At 37.2% G+C, this 20,255-nt stretch overlaps 2 protein-coding genes across 12 annotated transcripts in view; both read right to left on the minus strand.

Annotated features, from left to right (window-relative positions):
* Positions 1-3,878: 3,878 nt before the first annotated feature.
* mybphb (myosin binding protein Hb) lies at positions 3,879-15,056 on the minus strand. Of its 3 annotated transcripts, XM_024271201.2 has the most exons (15): positions 14,776-15,056; positions 14,151-14,207; positions 13,892-13,951; positions 13,709-13,774; positions 13,493-13,627; positions 12,312-12,479; positions 9,421-9,509; positions 9,144-9,339; positions 8,932-9,071; positions 8,611-8,770; positions 7,551-7,687; positions 6,234-6,420; positions 6,075-6,128; positions 4,304-4,338; positions 3,879-4,218 (listed from the first exon to the last, which is right to left on the minus strand). In XM_024271201.2, exons 1-13 carry the CDS (start codon positions 14,987-14,989, stop codon positions 6,097-6,099), a joined length of 1,641 nt encoding a protein of 546 aa, XP_024126969.1. In that variant the 5' UTR covers positions 14,990-15,056; the 3' UTR covers positions 3,879-4,218; positions 4,304-4,338; positions 6,075-6,096. The 3 variants fall into 3 exon arrangements, with proteins under 3 accessions (XP_024126969.1, XP_024126970.1, XP_024126971.1); XM_024271202.2 differs by lacking the exon at positions 14,151-14,207; XM_024271203.2 differs by lacking the exons at positions 13,892-13,951; positions 14,151-14,207 and having other exon boundaries at positions 14,776-15,055.
* Positions 15,057-16,261: 1,205 nt separating this feature from the next.
* Positions 16,262-20,255, minus strand: part of nav1b (neuron navigator 1b) — a 61,373-nt gene continuing 57,379 nt past the window's right edge. For all 9 annotated transcript variants that reach the window (XM_024271197.2, XM_024271200.2, XM_024271195.2 and 6 more), the window contains 4 exons: positions 20,030-20,226; positions 19,819-19,937; positions 19,320-19,517; positions 16,262-19,228 (listed from right to left, as the gene is read on the minus strand). In XM_024271197.2, the coding sequence (XP_024126965.1) occupies positions 19,145-19,228; positions 19,320-19,517; positions 19,819-19,937; positions 20,030-20,226 (598 nt within the window). In that variant the 3' untranslated portion in view covers positions 16,262-19,144. The remainder of the gene's footprint in view (positions 19,229-19,319; positions 19,518-19,818; positions 19,938-20,029; positions 20,227-20,255) is intronic.

Here is a 20,255-nt window from a genome sequence, read left to right on the forward strand (position 1 = left end):
AGAGAATAGAAAAAGAGGAGGGGAGGATGAGAGGGTGTTACCAGTCTGCCCAAGCTGGTTTTTGCTGCAGTATAAAGGAAGGCAGATGGGAAGAGACGCCTTTTTTTCCCTCAGTCTTTCTTTAACTAGCTGGTCCAGCACTTCCTGCCCGGTTTGTACCCATCTAAATGTGTACCTGGTTAATAATTAAAGACAACAAGAGGAGGAATGAGCTGCTGAAGGTACACATCACCCTAGCGTCATCGCTTCAATCACATCAAAAGTGTAAAAATCCACTGATTTTTATGTTTTTAAGCAGCTTGACATGAGAATCCTAAAATAAGATATCACTAAAGGCCACCTCCCTAAGGAAAAGCCTTTTTAAAAGATTAAATAAAGAAAAAAAATCAATTTACACATAAAAATTAATTGTGAAAATAAAAAAAGGAATGTAATTGACTTAAAATCAATACATGTACACTAGACAGAAAGAGTTCCACACTACTATGCACGTCTGAAATGTGGATATTGTCCAACTTATTCTATATAATTTAACATAAAAATTAAATATTTAACAAAACAGAGAAGGCTTTGTTGGGGTACAAATTTTTTCTGCAAAACTGCCACAATACAAAGGAATATAAAATAAGCTTGGGCAGTCCATCCAGCTGATTTATAAGTGGAACATTTGTTAATTAAAAACAGCACCAGAAGACTCCTTTGAGTGCCAATTTTACCATTAAACCTATTAGAACATCCGGGAATGCAGCCAAAACTCCGCAGCAAAAGACATCCAGCTTCCCTTCAGGTGGAAGCACACTTTCATTGCCTTTGGTGTTATCATTGACTTACGGCGCAACATCGACAAGAACGCCATCACCAGATGAGTCACAGATGTTGCCCCGTTGGAGTATGGGATTTCTATCACCATCACAGCTTTGCTTGCATTGTTTTTGAAGACAAAGGCGACATGGAGACAGTTTAAACTGAATCACATGATCCATTTTAGGTTTTTCTCAATTTGTTTATAAGATGTTAGAAATGAATCTAATAAACACAAACAATTCTCTATCACTATAACCAATTATTTTAGTAGCATTTTTTTTTTTTTATTTATTGCACATTATATTGACTACTGGCAGGAAAATAAAGAAAAAAGTAATCTAAATCAATCACAAAGCCAGAATGTAAAAGAATCATACAATAACTTTTCCAAAGTCGTTTAAACGTTAATTTATACAGACACATTTATAATAATAATATATGTTTATTTATTTATGCTATGCCTAAATGAATTCATTAATTGACAAAGTGAATACAACGTGTCTTAAAAACAAATACTGCTCTGTTTGAGCCTATACTCATTATACACTGCTAAATTATGTTTTATTTAATAGGTTTTATTGCAGGATTAATTAGTTTTATATTGCCTCAGTTCTGTGTTCTGTTGTCATTGCACATATTACCACCTATATGCACCCAATAAATATGCTGCCAAACTATGCATATCCATCTACCAGCAGCTTTTTTTGTTTTGATTCTTTCACTTAAGACATAATCTTAACTGGCCTCTTTGATATCCAGACATGTGGTATATCTTAAAAATAAAAACGAAACAAAGGATTTAGTAAGTATTTCAATTACATGCCAGCATAATATTTTCCTCCTTAAAAATGTTGTAATGAAGAATTTGAAACAAAATCACAAACTGCAATCACAGGGTAATACAACCACAGGGCGTGATGTAACCACAAGGCAGCAGCCAAAAGGCATAGCTATCGTATGTCCAAATTTGGCATAAAATCTGGTGGCAGGTTTTGCTCTGTACCTTTAATATTGTTTCATTTTGGTATGTTTATGTGTTCATGCAGTGATTGATTGCTAGATTCTTAGACTTCGATCTAAAATAGACTTGTCAACTTGATCTAGTTTTTAAAGCATTCTGCGAATTGTATCTTTTTTTGTTTTTTAGCCTTTTATTTCTTAGGTCTACCATGTTTTGTTTTTTCCGTGGTCACAGTCACACCATGTTCAATTTGCTAATTGCCCACAGCTGTTCTCATTTAAGTCAATAATCCTGAGAGTTTTTTGTTTCTGTTTTTTGTTCTGATTTGAGTTTATTTATTAAGGTCACATTCCCACCATCCTACATTTTGACTCCCATTCCACCATTTTCTGACACATAACTTGTAGTTGTAACATTCTAACTCAATACATCTGCTAATACCATTTATTTAGCTTTAATATTGTTAAGTTAACAAGATTCATAAAAACTTCATAAAATTAATAATCAAACAGTTCCACTTGAATGCAGAGAAATTTTCCACACAGACCTTCAGTCATTTTGATCAACTTTCAGTTTGTCCTTTTTTATTATTATTATTTTAAAACATAAGCAATGCTATTTCCTCTAACATGATGAATTTAAACCCTTTAGTCATTTAAAAACTTGAGGAATAAATAGACTTGAAATTGCCAAAGTACTCATGTAGGGCTTATTTATTTATTATTATTTTAATCTTTTAGTTTATGCACCACAATGTGCTCATTTTACTATGTTTAGCATGGCCAAAGTTTGCCATTGTGTGCAATAACCATGTCTTTTTTTAAAACTAAAAATTCAGAACTGTGTAGAAAATTTAGCATGTTTTGTATAAGGCATCATATATTCTACTCTTTTGTCTTACTATGCAATCTGAAAACCTAAAAATAAATATATATCATTACAAAAAAAATTAAAAAAATAGAAATTTATGTCAAAAATTTGTGATTTATTATAGCTTACCTACTGACACCATGTCATTAACCACAAACCTAATGAATGCTTTATTCCTAAACATGATTACGCTTTCAGTATGTCAGTAATGTTACAATAGAACTACAACTATTGCAGGATAATGATATAGCTGCAACATTTTTATATAGTCATTCAGATTTCAGTGAGGAATATTTTAAATTACTATTACTTATTAGTGTTGTTCTCCTTTAGATTTACATTTTACATAGACTAGGTACCTTAGATATTTCAATCCTGCAGGTGTCATTACTTGTTTGAAGCACCAGAGGGCGACATATTTAAAGACCCACACTTTGTTTTACTGTGTCCCATATGCGTCTATGCATTCTCAAAAGCTCCAAATCTACCGCAGTCAATGTAAAACCTTTAACATTTATCTTCACTCCTTTTCTCAGCTCTCTAATTTCTGTTATTTTATTTATTATTTGTTAATCTGTCACTGAAAATGTTGTTAAAAGAAACACATGCTGCTTTCGGTGATGTAAAAAAAATCTTGATCATCCAATTTCTTTGAAGGATTTCTGTTTTCACTCCTGGTTTAGGTAACTCAAACTGCAGAGGCACATCCTGACAGTCGATCTACTCATCCCTAAAATAACCTGAACAAGATGGAGCACCATGGCTAATTTTGTCACCTTCTGAGTGAACCCAAGTGTCTCTATAACCTGGATATCTCTGGCATTTATCCAGTATCACTATGCTAGATACTCAAAGACCAAATACTTACAAGATTAGAAATATAGGCCGGCATTATTATGGAAGTCCTGACATACTGTGCTGGACTCTTTGGCCCGCGACAGTCAAATAAATAGTGCTGGTGTCTCCTGTTTGTCATTGATCTCCAGCCAAAAAAGCTTTATGCATTCAGCAGATGAGTGAAAGTGAACTGGAAACCAGATAAATCTGTCTGCAGTGCAACTGAAAGTGTTTCGGAACATTTATTAGCTTCAACTTTGAAGAAAAGAAAATACTAACTTCACTATTTCTGGAAGGAAATTTTAAATTTTATGTAAAACATACACTTTAATTTTATTTTTGTTGCTAAAAAGTTGGATTTTCTTGGACTTAATAGTAATTTAAAGTATAAAAATCAAGTCAGCAGGACCAGAAATTAAATAGTTTATTGATATAAACACATGTAGCTCTCCTTTGAGGAACAGTACATTCATGAGAGTAAGACTTAACATGATGGTGAAGTAGGCAGGTACAGTCATAATCTAGTGGACATCAACAGAGTTGGGAAAATTAATCAAAATGAGAGCAAAAAAAAAAAGAAAAAAAAGAAACAAAAATCAAACTTTGGACATGGATGTGGACTTAATTGAGGCATGAAGCGATGGCTTAAATCGTTTTATCTTCACAGATGCTTGAGAGTTCACAGGATAAAACTTGTTGGCAGTGTGGTCACCAGCCATATATACATGTTCTTCCAGGAAACTGTTCTGTGGCCACAGAGAAACAATTTCAACTTGAACATCTTCAGCAGTTCTGTTGAGGACTTTTAGAGACATTTCAAGTGTTACACACCTTACGCTGCAAAGGTTGCTGCTCCTAATTTGGGACTGCAACATATGAAGAAATAAAACATGTAAGCAAACCATTAAATAAAATTAGAAAATAAATATTTTACAGAAACTTTGATCATATGTTTTTGATATAAACTGAATTACGTGTGAACACTATTAATAAAGTGGGTTCTAATAGGTAGAAACTGGTACTGCTGCTGATTCAAGGAAATGTGATTAAGTCTGCTAAGTGACTGCACCAGGAGTCATTACAGATTTAATTTATGGGTGCTACTGCAGTGACCCCCTGAATTGCAGAGGCCACCTTTTCCAAGTATAGTGACCTCCATGTATGGACAGGAAGTTATGGTGGAGGTAGGCGTCACCCCAACACTCGTATAGGTTGCTCTTTGAGATAGATCCACTATCTCTCTCTTTTAGCTTGTTAGTTGTAATGTTGCAAATGAGTCTAAGGCTATGTCTGAATTCCCTACCTAACTACTAAAAAACGATATAGTGCAAGACTATATAGTGCCTCGGATTTTAACAGCAATTCAGACACTTTGCTGAATACTTTTTTTTAAAATGGTAAATACAACATCATTTTTTTAAAGTAAAAACTTAAGTATGAACTTTTTACAAAGGCTATTTACGAATCCTGTGTACTTTTATACTTTTTTTTTTTCTTTTTACAAAAAAAAACCATTCAACCGCAATGCATTCTGGTCTATATTCAGCAATCGAGCGAGAATTGATGCACACTAGTTTTTCGCAGAGACTTCTGGGAAATTTTAAGACAGCACTACAAAATGACAAACACACTACATAGTGCACTATGTAGTGAGTAGTGCAGGGATTCAGACACAATCTAACTTTAAAGGGTCTATACCATGCAAATTCTACTTTTTGAGCTTTTAATTATATTACCCTGTTCATCCCTTGCTATAAACAACCCAAAAGCGGTATTTTGATCCATTCACACATTTCTGAGCATTCCTCTAAAAACTTGCACTCTGAGCACCAGCCCCTTCCAACCCACGAAAAGGAGCAGGTTCTGACAAGCTGATGTCACAAAGTGTGAACGGCCCCTTTCAGGAAGAGTCTGCGCTGTCAGAACCGCCCCTCAGGCTTACACAAAAAACAATATTCTCCATGAAGCCAAATAGTGCTCAGCCACTAGCTGCCCGGCTAAGCTAGCAGTGCTCAGCCGCTCAGCTAGCGGTGCTCAGTAGCTAGCTTCCCTGCTAATCTAACAGTACTCATCCACTAAGCTATCGGTGATCAGCTGCTAAGCTTCGCCGCTCAGATAGTGGTGCTAAGTAGCTCAACTAGCAAAGCTCAGCCGCTAATTTTTGCCGCTCAGCTAGCTCAACCGCTAGCCCAACCGCTAGCCTTGGACATCCCCACAACCAGTCTAGCAATTACTAAAGGCAGGTACTGTTCAAAAAGCCAGATTTTGTTTTTTTTTTTTTCATGGGCAAAATGCAGACATGATTTTGCAGAGTCTGTTTCTAGGATAATTTTAATGAAATGGGAGGAACCCACAAGCAATGAAAGGCGGTGCCTCAGAGATCAAGGCATCTTACGTCCGGGTAGGAAAAAAACCCACGAAAATTTCACAAACAGTTTGTCCTTTAGTGTTCCAAAGATAATATGTGATCATATACTGTATATCATTATAGTTTACTCTGAAAAACCTAAGAAAAGCATGGTATAGGCCCTTTAAACGTGTAAAGTGTCTAACTTATATGTAAGATATACTTTGACTATAACAAACAGCATCCTTTTCTGACCTGTGAAACTGATGGTTTTCATTTATTTCTTGTCCCCCTCTGGAATCACTGGCTCTGTTTAGACAAAAGAACTATTATCAGACTCAAAAACTTACAAACAAAACAAATGCTCGAAGAGACTAAAGCCGTAGGGCTATGGTTTTAGGGCAAATGACGTACGTCTGATCTCCAACTTGCAGCTCACGATTGTTTCTCCGTGGTCATTCTTGGCTCTGCAGGAGTACACGCCACCGTCAAAGTTACCAGGCTTTCGGATCTCCAGGGAACAGATCCCTTGGACGCAGATCTGCCTGTACTTGGGGTCATCTCCAATAATCATCTGGTTCTTCATCCATTCAATCTTGGGCTTTTGAGAAAACACATTTCCAAGATGCCACATGATAAAAACAACATCCATTAAAAGATCTTTTAAGGAAACATGTTTCTGTCTTTTCTCTTCTAATCTATTCTAAATGTTTGTGCTATTTTGGTAACCCAGCACTAATTGATAAAGATGCATAGCACATTCAGGTCAAGCACTGTATGTGCACTGACAATGAAGTCCTCTTGAGCTCCAAAGAATGTCAAACATGTGATTAAACTTTCCTCACACCCTCTTCTGTTCTCATGCCTCAAACCAGAACGCTACGTATGCTCTGTCCTGTTAGCTTCCTAGAGGATTATAAGCTCAAAGTCGAGGTAAGAGGCTAAAGCTGGGCTCCCAATGATAATGGTCCGGAGTCGGAGTCCCACTGGAGCTCATATTATCTGAGTAACGTTCAGTGATGTTCAACCAATCTTTGTTATCTCAAGAGCAGCCAATGATCTCACGGAACCATCAGTGTTCACACTAATAAAGATCAATATATCTGTGATATTTATGCAGGAAAATATCTAAAAGCTCACGACTTACTCCGTTATAGTTAGTGAATGACTCATTATGTATCATTTCTTCAAACTTGTTTACTGAAACTCATAATTTCCAATCAATACCTTTGTTTAAGAAGCTGCAGGATTTTTAGCAGCAAATATGGCATGTTTTTCCAAATCATTTTGCGGCATATATCACATAAGCAAAGATCATCTTTCCTGTTTGTCAGTGCAATCATTACTAAATTAACGCGTTTAGAGAAATTGAACCTCAACAGTTCATGGCCTAGCTCTTGAACACGCCATGGCGGTTTTTTTTTGAGGTGCTGCTCTGACTCATTCTGGTTTCTCATTAAAGCCCCACCAGTTAGAGTCTGTCACTGGACGTTTGTAGGGCCTTAAGATAGGAGGCAAACAGTGGAATATGAACATCTTCCACATTGTCAGCCCAAAAGCAACACAATGTAAACAATAGATAAGAGATGCTGGGGAACATTTCTCATAGGTCTTTCAAGCAATATTCTATGGCATTTGGCCAACATTTGTGTGCATTTTATTTAAAGAGGAAATCCTTAAGATTTCCAATTTACCTTTCAAAAGAGAGCTATAATAGACACGTTAATGTACCTTAGGGAATCCCCTGACGGAGCACAGCAGCTTGGTGGAGTAGCCGACAGTGGTGCTCCTGTCACTCAAAGCCGTGGTGAACTTGGGAGGCTCACCAAAGTCATGCTCCTTGTATTCTGGAGGCTTGTAGTCAATACCTGGAAATGTCATGAGACTTAGGTTTCACTTGTAAACTTTTGACTTTTATATCACATCGGCAGCAACACATGTTTACAGGTTTCACTACATTACTATTAAATATGGCTCTGTTGTTGCTACATGGAACAAACACTTGTACAATTCTACGTCTAACAGAGCTTTTAAGAACATGTCCCTCAACAGGATGTTTACTCTAAACAACTATTTACTTTGAACTTTTTATTCAAAAATTAAAAAAATAGGACACACACATGTTTAAATAATATTTCTAAAGACCTTTTTTTCAAACATTTGTTATCGTTTTACTTCTCCAATGTCCTCTCAACCTTTTCTACTCAAATTTTTTTTTTTTTTTATTAGAAGTGTGTTCACATTTGCTTCCCCTCTGAGCCTGATTTAGACATGTCTATGATTATAAAGATGGAAATGTTGCTTTTCTTGCTGTAATTAGGAGACAATTCATTTACAAAAGTAGACACAGTAGCATGAAAAAAGGGGGTAAAGGCACTAAAATTTGAGTTAAGCGCGAGTGAGAAAGATCACTTTTACAGATCTTTTAGTAAACTATACTTTGACATAACTTACTGACCAAACCCCATAACTTAAAAAGAAACTGTCTTCCATTTTTTAATACATTTTTTCACTTTACTAATAAAATTATGGTAAAGTCGAAGGGCTTTTTTGCCTGTCATAAATAGGGTTGTACTGTAAACATCAGTTTTGTCTAAAAATGTGTTCTATATTTTTGTGTTGTTTTTTTAATCTAGTCAAACTGCAGAAAATTGTGAAAAAAAACAAAAACAAATATTTGTTTCAACTTAAACAGCATTTACAAACAATGCAAAACCCTATTTGTGAATTTGTATTTGTTCTTCTATACCTGAGTTAACAACAGATGATTTTTTAGGGATCAAAGAGTTACCTGTCTTCACGATCTTGGCCTCCTCTTTAGTAACAGTAGCAGACTCGCTTATTCCACACTTATTTTCAGAAAACACTCTGAACTTGTAGGTGTTTCCCATAATAAGGTCAGAGATAGTAGCATTCAGTCTGTGGTAATGTTCCAAAACAGTGAACCAGTCCTGTGAAGACACACATGACGTGAATCTGAGAAATTGACATAGCTATAAGATGTGAAATAAGGGGTCTGTCTAAGAGAAACTTTTGGCTCATAAATATATCACATAGCATCATAATAAAATGCAATTTTACTTTGGAAAGACATACGTCTTGATAAACTTACTCCAGTCTTCTTGTCAGCCTTCTGCACTGTGTATCCTGTGATCTCAGTGTTTCCATTGTCTTTGGGGACAGTCCATTCCAGAGCAACGTTGAAACCCCAAGTATCCACAATCTTCACGCTGGCAGGAGGTCCAGGCAGCTCTACAAACAAGTGTGGATGGATTAGGCATCTATAAGCTGTAGAAGAAACCCTTAAGAGTCCCGTTTGCTCACCAACAATCTGAAGAACAAGTGGGGCTTTGTCCTCAAAGTCCTCTACTTTCACGGACATCTCGTACACTCCGGAGTCGTCCCTCTCGGCCGAACGGATAAACAGGATGCTGTCCCTGTCGGTGCTGCGGATGTTCACCCTCTTTGTGTCCAGAGCCCCACCGTTCTTTGTCCATGACACAACAGGTTTGGGTTTGCCCTGGGAATAAATAAACAAACCATGACGTACTGTGCTGTGTACACTGTACATGCTAAAAACATGCTGCGTTCAAGTGCGTACTGTGAAAGGTATGGTCAGGTTGATCTTGTCTCCAACTCGAGCAACATATCTCTGCCTGAGGAAGCGAGGCAAGCGGACCTTGGGGCGGTCTACAAAGAAAAAAAAAAACATAAGCATGTTCTGGATTGCACTGCTTTGATTTTACTTTATTTGGATGCTAAAGTTGGGTATGGCAAAGAGAAGCAGCTCTTAATTTGATCTTTTAAATGCATTTTGTCCCAGAACCAATAGAATGAGACTTGCAGGTTCAAAAGCGTTTGTAGAAATGCATTACTTATATTGGAAAATGTATCTATTCTGTTGTTGACAGATGTTACAACATCAGAATAGCCAAAATACTGATGATTTTTTTAAGGTTTTTAGAAACGAAGGCAACAAAAACACTGTTTTCTAAACAAGATCTCACTGTATCGTCAGTAAAATTAGCTGAAGCTAGTTGAGGGAAATGCTTGCATAGTTTCTCTTGTGCTTTACTAATAACCAATAATCACAGACTAACTGCTACAAAAGATATAGAGAAAGCTAAAGAGCAAATTTTATCCAACTTAAATACTGCTTCAGATCACATATTTTTTATTTAATCAAAACTTCTCATAATTGTGACCATGAACTAAAACATAAGCTATAACTTAAGTGACCTAAATACAAAATATCAATATAATTATCATATCATCACAGATTAATAATGATATTATCAGTATGGAGTAATTTGATAATTGATCTGCATATGCTATGATAAAGTCTAAAATAGGCTATATCTACTTACATAGCCATGTGATTTATTGTCATTTAAGGATTCTTAATGATCTGAATCTGTGTTGGCAGAAATATCTGATCATAAGTTATGAACCGGATAATGAAAATTCATGTAAAGAAAATGGTTAGATAGAGCCAGGGTGGGATTATATAAGTTATCTTCAGGAAATCTATTATTTGATGTCTAGCTATCCTACCTACATTTCTTCATCGATGTGAACCACTGTTGATTGATTCGATTGCTCATGTATTATGATTTTTGATTGCTTGAAATAAACAATTTTAATCTAATTTAAAATAAAATATTCAAAAATGTCTCCTTCTTTCAAAGAGTTCAACAAGAAATCTGGGCTACAACGGAAACAATTAGCTAGTTTTCTGAATGAGTTACACATTTGGTCGTAATTGATGCATTTTTTTAAATATTTTTTTATATTATGTATGATTATGAAATATTGGCAGAACACAGATACCCAAAAGATGAACGGAATAAGATGGGCATTGTACTTTCTGTTTGCAATTAAGTTTACATGTGAAACCTCTATAATATATATATATGTATTAATTACTGAACTTCTTGTTTTTTTTAATTAGGGATTTCTAATATCTTGATATGGGGTGGAACCTTGAATGTTAACATTTCCATTTTCTCCAAAACTCTTTTTTTTTTTTTTTTTTGTTTGCAACTAAACTGTTTCAAACTGTTTTTGTGTGTCTTTAACTAGTTTATGTCCTCCTCTCAAGGAAAAATGCCCCTAATCCTTGTTTTAAATAAAAACCCTCTTGCGGAAGAATATTATAAGAGACACTTGGTGAGTTGGTGGCTTTAAGAAATGTGTGAGATCCAATTGAGGATGCAAAATGACACTTTTTTTTATAATTTCTTTGCATAGTTTTTTTTTACCTCTTTCCACTGATTACATATATAAAAAAAAATGAGTTTAACAGGTAACATAAACTGCAATTTAAAACACAGTAACTGTCAGTAGTTTTTAACATGAAATGATACTAATAAGATACTTGGAAACGTGTCACTCCACCTGCTGAGTGCAGCAAAGCAACACTTGTCGGGTCTCTAAATAAAGCTCGCGTACTGTAGGACTGTATATCAGCTTCCTCCATGACACGAGGCTGGGAGATACAGTTACACCAGAATGCAGGAAAATTCTAGATGAAATAGAATGTAAAACCACTGGTTGCAACCTGCAGACATTCATTTGGGTGTTCAAGAAAGTTTTATGTAATGAAATTTAATCAAAAGATTAAAAAAATGAATTAATAAGACAGGAAGGTACAGAAGGGGGATCCAAGGGGATTCTCCCTGTAAAGTCTGTGGCATCTTTCAAAATAAACTGTACATTTCAAGAGTCGTCTTGAGATTTGGGTGTAAGGTGAGGCGTCAGATCTGTCAACCCCTCCTCTCATTGGTGGGATCAACTGGAACCCAGCACCTAACTTGCTAATCTCCTTTTAACAGACTCCGCCTCCTTGCAGTTAATTCCCACGCTACCATTGTCCTTGCAGAGAGAAACCTGATTCTCTCATACACTGGTAGGATTTTTAAATAAACTAAAATCAAACTCCCCATGGAAAAACATTCAAGAGCAGGAAAATGTAGAAAACAATTCACAAGTTGTCACTATATGGACACCTCGCTCTACAGTGACCGTGAATGTGGATGCCACCATGGAAATGCTGCCACTCCGATCGAGTTACCCTCTCTACCCTGGACGAGTCTCCATTACGCACAACGCTGTTCTGAGATTGAGCCAACGTACCGCAGCACCCTCAAGGTCCAGTCATCGTTTTACCACAAACCGCTTCAGATATACTGTCAGTGATTAACACTGTCAGGTGTTCAGCATCGGGAAACGATGAGACTTATCACAGAGCCACCGGGTGGATCTCGGGATGAGTTCAAAAGGGGGAGGGGACTCAGGGTTTTATACCATTAGCGCTGCAGGCATGTGCCAACATGACACAGAAAGCTGAGAAGAAAACATTGCTGTGATGTTTCTGCTCAACTCCTCCACTTTTCACACTCGCCCTCCTCGTAAGGAAGACAAACCTTCACCAAACACGCTTCTAAATCTGACATTCAGGGGAACTTATGGGATCAAAACTGTCTTTCTTACCAGCGACCTCCTTCACGACAACGGCCTCTGCGAGGGCAACAGGGGGGCTGCGGCCTCCTTCATTCACAGCCACCACGCGGATCTTCAGGCGGTCACCGGTGGTCTGGTTCTTGATGACGTAGCGACAGGCCTTCTGCAGTTCCTCATTGACAGCTTTCCAGTCATCAGCTGGATAGGAAAGACAGAAACAAGGGAATTAAAGGAACACCAATGGATTTTAATGTAAACACTCAGTTTAATTAAACTGTTAAAGGCCCAAAAAAGCTAATATTTTATTTGCCAGAACCATCTGAATGCAGAAATGTATGGACAGAAATTTTCCAAAGTTCTCATCTCCCATAACCCCCTTTTGAAGACTGTTCCCACACTAAAAGAGTACATCAAGTCTCCATTTTTTACTAAATATACACACTGATTTGATGAGCTGGAGGAGATGGGTGGCTAATTGGTTTGCATGATTAAGTAATTAGAGTAATTATAGTCACAGTGGGCTTCTGATATTTTAATGTCTTTAAATGAATCTGACATTTACAAAGCTTAAATAGCCTTTAGAGTGCGTCTTTTATAACTTTTTTGTGTGAATTGATGACTGTTGCTTGTCTGGTGAACAATCTGAGCACATTTTATCTTATTTGTTTGAAAGATCATATTTATGTGTTAGTGACTTTTTATCAAAAAAGCTTAATTTTATAAAGCAGATGTATTAAAAATAAAACAATAAAATGCAGTTTGAGAGCATGTTGAGACTCCAAAATTAGAGAAATGAACAACAAACTTATTGCTCACAACTATCTGATTCTGTATTTGTGCAATGAAAATCGTAAAGATATTTTACTGTAATGGCGTAACAAACATGCACTAAATCGAGCCCGCACTAAAAGTGCTGTTGCGTTTAGCTCAGCACTTTACGTCTAAAAGAAGGAGCACAAGCAAGACAAGGGCTGCTCCTGAATCTGCCTCTCCTTCTAGGGAGAAGTGGGCAACCTCGTGACACGACTCCACCACTGACACTTCAGGGACAGCTGCAACTGATCCAGCTGACCCAGATCCAAAAAGGTTATTTTACATTTCAAGAGTGTTTTCTGAAGAAGTTGACGATTACTTATTAATAAGACAGACCTGTAACCGTAGAAAAAAATGTATTATGACCTAAATTGTAGCAAAAAAGTCAAAGAACTTACTTCCGTCTTTGCAGATTTCAATGACGTATCCATCAAGACCGGTGTCCCCGATGTTCTCAGGCTCGCTCCAAAAAATGGAGACTGAAGTATCATTTTTGTCCTCCACAAACAGATCAAGAGGAGCACTTGTGGGCACTGAAAAAATATTTTTTTAAATGTAACTTCATGTTGAAGTTATGGACCAAATCCTCAAGGTTATTTAAACAGAATTGCTACCTTTAGGTGGAGGAGGCGTGGGTGGTTTGGGCTCTGGCTCTGGTGCAGGTGCTTCTACAGCTTCACCTGATACAAAGTGCATTATTAGTAACAAAATAATCCTTGTCAAGCTGTGGGGGTTTTTTCAAATAACCAACTTGAAAGAACCAGCGGTCTTCTATACTTTTTGCAAAAAAGGTTTACCATCAGCAGGTGCTTGGGCGTCTGCAGCAGGAGCTTCCTCTGAGGCCGGAGCAGCAGCAGCTATTATTAAATGTTAGATATTAATAATTAGCGCATGAAGCAGATGGGATACGTTCTGACAGATTGTAATTCGTGTGCTGACAAGTACATCCAGTGGAAAGCAATTAGTGTAGATGACTTTTAAAAGGAACATGAAAGTTCAGATCTTAAAATATAAGCAAGAAAAGCTATTTTTTAATGTTTTTTGTTTTTTTTTTACCATCAGCAGGGGCGTCAGCAGCAGCAGCTGGTGTTTCTCCTGCAGCAGGAGCGGCAGCTGGCAGCACAAGTTAAGATTTATTATATGTTAGTATAGCTTGTTTTCCTAAAAAAAGATTTTGGCTTGATTAGTCCACTTTTTTCTTTGTAAAATCACAAAAAAAGACTAATGTTTGTTGTTGATCTTCATAAAAAAAGTTTTCTTAAAAAAAAAAAACATTCAAACAAGCAAAAAAAGAGCAAAGCTTTTAGACACTGCAGAGGAAAAGCAGTAAAAGATAAATTAAAAGGAATTTCATAAATATTAAATTACAGAAAAAAAAGTTTTTTTTTTTTATTCTTATCAATTAAAATTTAAGAAAAAAAGCAAAAAATTGATAACACATTAGCTTGCAAACTGCATGCATTTTTGGAGCTCAAATGCTAAATACTGAAAAAAAATCCCATAATAGTCAGGGTCCTTTGTAGAAGCAGCTCCTCCACTAAGAGTAGATTATTATTATTATTATTATTGTCATAAATAGCTTGTAACTTTTACACATAATGTGCAAATATTTCCCCCGGCATGACTCAGCAAACTGAACCTGCAGGGATTCCGTAGCCTGTTGCCCTGAGAATAGATTTACCCTCTGCTGGGGCAGCAGCTTCCCCCTCAGCTGGAGCCTCTCCCTCGGCGGGGGCTGGGGCAGCCTCTCCCTCTGCAGGAGCCGGAGCAGGAGCCTCCTCGGCCGGTGCGGCCTCCGGGGCGGGCTCGGGAGCCGGCTCTGGAGCTGCCTCCTCCTCTTTCTTGGCGGGTTCTTTCTTAGCCGCCTTCTTGATCGGGGCTGGCTTGGCCGGCATGTCGGAGGTCGCAGCTAATTCCCAACTTACTTAAGTCCTTCAAACTGCATCCAATGCCATCATTCCTGTGAGGGCGACAGGCTTTTATACGGCTCAACGTGGACAGACACCGCCCACCAGAAAGTAATGGATACTGACCATCAGGACTGAGAGCGACACGTCTGGCCCCCTCATTAACACCAAGGACACATCCTGACATTATCTCTGCATGATGACTTATTTGATCCAACCTGTTAAGTACTCAGCCTAACTTTTATTAACAGTTGAAGAGTAGTTAAAATTCACATTTACCACCTTCACTAAAAGTGTGTCTTAAGTTTTACATTGCCTATCATCAGAGGTGTCCAAGCTTTTGGCAAATAGAACCAGACAATATTCGACATTCCTTGAACTATTTGGAGGAAATATGGAGGAGTTGTGAAGGGAGAGAGATAAATTACAGTTTTTACTAAAGGTGGATTTAGTGCCAACAATGATGTTTAGTCTTATTGCAATTGAATTTAAGGAAGTTTGCTGTGAACTGGGACTTAACTTCAAGAAGACATTTGGAATGGGAGGAAGGTGGAAAAGTGGAGCCAGGTTTGGAGGACAAGTAGAGCTGCATGTCATCTGCGTAGCAATGAAACTGGACGTTATGCTTTCGAAAAATGTGGGGGAGAAGGTAGATGATGAAGACGAGGGGCCTCAGGACAGATCCCTGGGACATACCTGTGGTGATGGGAGCCACAGGACTGGTTAATTATTTTAACTGGATGTCATAAATATAATATTTTAATAATATTAAATCCAAACAAACAATTTCATGAACACTATTGAAAATGCATACTTTTCATTTCTTCACATGCAAAATAATATATCTAATTTGTTTTCTTTTGTCTCAAATTTGTCAATAGTTCACACCGTTAGGTCCTTGTCGTAGATCACGTCTTGTCTGGAAGTCCCGTTTGATGACGAAGTTCTTGAAAAAAGCTAAAATCAGTTGAGCTTATAATGCTATTTATCTATAGTGTCAAACTCAATCGCACAGGGGGCCAAAATCCAAAACACACCTTAGGTCTTGGGTTGAACAGGATAAACATTTATTGAACACACTAAAACAAAATGTTTTAAACTTTAAAAATGTAATTTTCTAACATTACTAACAGGCAGAAATATTGAACCAGAATAAATCAACTTAAACCTTAAGTCAGTCGGTCTGTCTGTCATTGTCCCAACTAACCATCCATCCATCCATCCATCTTTTTAGATGCAAGAACAGCCAAGTACAAACCCTTAAATGTAACATGTATTTTATTAATTCCAACAAACAGTGACAGGTGGATGAAAGCCTTCAGGAGCATGCCTTATCCTCATACTGGAACCAACTTTCCAGAAATATATTCCTCCACCAACAGTGTTGCTTATTCTTCCTCAATGATTGTTGCCGCACCCAGAACGCCGGAACACTGTATTTACACGTTTTCTTTTTTTTTTACAACCATGTTCTGTACAAAATAGAGAAAATGAGGTTTTACAAAGGATTCTTTAGAAAAAAAGAAAGAAAAAGAAATATCAAATCTTTGAGTATTACAAAAGAAAACATTATCTAGAATGACTTTCTTAAACAATGTTAGTTTCATCACTTTTGTCCCATCACACAGCAAGTTTACATGCAATTGAAACACTTAGAAACTCCTCATCTTCAAACATCAGCAAGAATAGATGAAGCGTTACTTTTTTTTTAATTTTAAACACAAGCTTTGCCACAATATGACTATGAAGCAACCTGCATCAGCTTAACGCATCAGAGTAGTATCTGATGTTGGATTCACTCCATTGAAATCAGCTGATTTGGGCCAACCACACCAGGCTTAATCTCTTTTCTATTCGTTTTGACTATTCATAAAGTAAGACACATGGCATCTGTTGTCACACATAAGTGCAAAGCACATCAAACAGCTTGCATGATTTGATACGTCTTAGAAACCCTGTCTCCAGTGCCACACCAAGTAATACTTCCTCCCTTTAAAGCTGTCTCACCAGCTGAAAAGGCTTCATTTGTGGTGTGGTTTGTCTAAATTTGGGCACTATCCAGAAATACTAAATAAAAACAGCTCAGTGGCTTGTGATACTAAGACACTGACTGATTGCTGACACTAATAGAAGTTGCTGCAAAATCCTGATAACACTAGTAAGCAAAGAAAAAAACACTGCTACAGAGCAACAACAACCAGTCCATGAAATGAGATACTGTCGCAGAAAGATCAGAAAGTAGTCAGCATGTTCATCACATATTTGAAATATTTACAATAATTAAGCTATTTCATGTTTTTGATAAATGGTTTTACTCCTAAATATATTTAACTTATTGTTGTTTTGTTTGTCTGCAATTACTCTAATAATGCATTCAGAGCAACAACTTGTGCAGCACAAACTGAATGTAAAAGGTTACACTATCTTATTAAGCTGTCAGAGTGGACCCACATTCATTTGTGAACTTTTGTCTGAACACAAAAACAATGACTGATTTGTTGTTTTTTCTACACCACTTGCACCACAAGTTTCTTCACATTTTATAAACGTCCCAAAGGCCCCTTTAACAGAAAGAACAGTACCTAAAGCACTTATAAAGTCTTTAAACGTTTCCTTTTAAACTTATTTCTTTTTATTTGTGTATCCAAAGTGATTTCATGTGCGTATTGTACGACATCGACATGGGTATACACCACACAATGTCTCACATCACTTTACTGTATTCACTTAATGTCATCAGCACTTATTCTAAAACACCTCCTACTAACCTCAGACATGAACTCTATGTTGTGTTTGACATAAAATGACTCCTAGGACATCAACCCTGCATGAGCATGTGAGTCTTACTCAGTCCTACAACAGTGAGGGGCCTTTTGTGAGAGCACCAAACAAACCTAAATGATGGTGTTGAACACATTTGGTGAGTTTCAGGCAGCTTTAGGCCACTCGGCTAAGCCACTGTCGAAAGTGTTGCTGTGAATCTTTGATAAGGCTTCTGTTAAAAGCACCTACTACATAATACTGTTATGTTCTTTCTTTTAAGGTTCTATACTCCTATATTTATATATACATTCATAGTTGAAATGACATGAATTTGACAGTCAATATGCAAGACTAAAAAACAGTGTTTGGTTCAGAACTCTAGATATATGCACCCATTGATGTACATAAAGTAATGTCTCATTGTATGTACATGATATATACAGACGTTAAACAAATGTGCTCTTTGAGATACATTTACAGAAAATGAACCAGTAAGTATGTTTTTTTAAGATAATGTTTCTTTTTATATATTATATCCCTGTGTTGTATCTTATACCTGACATTTAAAGCAGCATGGCTGCAACTGTTTGTTTTATTTGAGATGATTTAAAATAAGAAAGAAGTCTGTGCAGTGAGAAACACACATCACTGGAAACACAAAGTCGTGTTTTATCCAAAAGAGTATGACAGCAAGATTATTTTATCAAATTATAATTATAGGAAACTATAAGAAAGACGTTTGTCGTAAACTTCGTCTTAAAATCGATTTTTCGAACTTCAGTTGAGGGAAAACTGGTTGTGATGAATGGAAAAAATGAGGTAAAAATGTGGTTAGACGGTTTTGTATGATGATGAAAGCACCAGTGCTCTGCTAGGGTTGAGGTGACGCGGATGTCTTAGCTCTTAAGGCATGCTTGTTTCACCTGCTCTAGTTGTAAAGTTTAGGATTGCATATGTAAAAGATTTGGCCTTTAAATACTTGAATGGTAGATATGTACCAAAGAACTGTGCCAGGAACATTGGACTGTTATGCTGTCATACTCTTTTCCAAAACAAGTTAAGAATAGCGCCATTTGATGGGGACTTAATGTCCCGCAATGCAAAGTTTTTTGCAGAAATCCCCTGAAGTCAAGAAAACTGGGTTTTATAGGATGAAGTTAGCACCAATCTAAGAGCATCAAGGGCTAAAGAGGTGTTAAATATAATTCAGTAGAATAACATGCAGCGTTTGTAGACCGCTCATTCTGGATCCATTACAATAATTTGGATTTTATACGTCAAAGCCAGACTGCTGAAAATCAGGTGAGAACGGGAGGTGCTTTTCCTAACTGTGCACACCTTCTGCAAGAAAAAAAAAATATACATGTTCAATGTTGGTGTTCAAAGCTTGGGCAGGCCAGGGTCTTCTTTGTCTGGAGATTCGATGTAATTGGCAGCCTCTTGAAGTTTCAAAAGCATTGCCATCTAGAGAAAAGAGTACAAGTTAAAAATGTAGACCTTAACTTTAAAGGTGATTTTAAATACGCAGAAATGTGGTGAATATGCTCTTGTCTACCAGAGGATCCGATTCCATGGAGCTGGGCGGAGTCTCTTTGTGAGGCCTGTCCTCACTGGGTTGACTTGGGCTGCAGGAGCTGACGCTGGGAGGAGGTAAGTGAAAGAGCTTTGCCTGGTCCTGCTGGGCAGACGGCCATGGTAGGGTGCCCCTCACCCACTCCACTGGGTCCTCCCAGACCGCTTTCTGTCCGTGGACCTGAAGAGCCACAGAATGTCAAGTCATTTATTTTTTGAGGGGAGGGTCAATAAGTCACAATCAAATGTTTATATTAAAAAAAATGGTAGAAAATGTTCTTTTTGTTAAAACGAAGAACGATACATTGATTTTCTAAAAAATCTATGAACATATTTGGCATCTATTTCTTTTCCAATCATCTTCTCCTTTGGCAGATTCAGGACTGCTGATCCTCTACGGCTACTGGCTGGGGTCAAACACGATGACACAAATCATGAGTGTTAGGATTTCGTAAATGCAATATGTTCCCATGGTATCTGACCTTGATGCCATCCTTGGCACCTTCTTGCAGATAAGGAATAATAGAAAAATTCCAGAGGTCGATAAACCAAGATCGGAACTCATCCACAGTGACGGGACAGGACAGGAAAAAGCAGGGACCTAAAGAAGATAGGAAATCAACAAAAAACAGAGTTTACTGATTTTTTTTATTTTTTAAGCAAATCATTGTTCTCAATCAACTTTTTACACACCTATTAGGAAGTCTGATGTGCTGTGCTTCTCAAGGAACGCATGCAAATGATACCACAGTTTGGGTAGCCAGTCTAACACCCGGATCAAGTCCTCATTGTTTAAATTCCTCTCATCCTCCGACTCCATCAATTTCCTGTGCAAATACCGCACAAGAAAGCCATTGGCTGGTTCCACATTGTTGGAGAAAATCACCATTCTGAAGCAAAAAGGAAAAGAAAGAATCAG

The sequence above is a fragment of the Oryzias melastigma genome, linkage group LG5 (genome assembly GCF_002922805.2).
Source record: "Oryzias melastigma strain HK-1 linkage group LG5, ASM292280v2, whole genome shotgun sequence".
Classification (NCBI taxonomy): Eukaryota; Metazoa; Chordata; class Actinopteri; order Beloniformes; family Adrianichthyidae; genus Oryzias; species Oryzias melastigma.

Excerpts from the sequence above, each read along its gene's own strand:
- mybphb (XM_024271201.2), bottom strand. The coding sequence starts at position 14,989 with ATGCCGGCCAAGCCAGCCCCGATCAAGAAGGCGGCTAAGAAAGAACCC. Across the intron at positions 9,072-9,143 it reads ACTTGTTCTTCAGATTGTTG|AGCTGCCTGGACCTCCTGCC; the intron begins GTGAGCAAACGG and ends ACTTGTTTGTAG. Across the intron at positions 6,129-6,233 it reads CTGCAAGTTGGAGATCAGAC|AGCCAGTGATTCCAGAGGGG; the intron begins GTACGTCATTTG and ends TTGTCTAAACAG.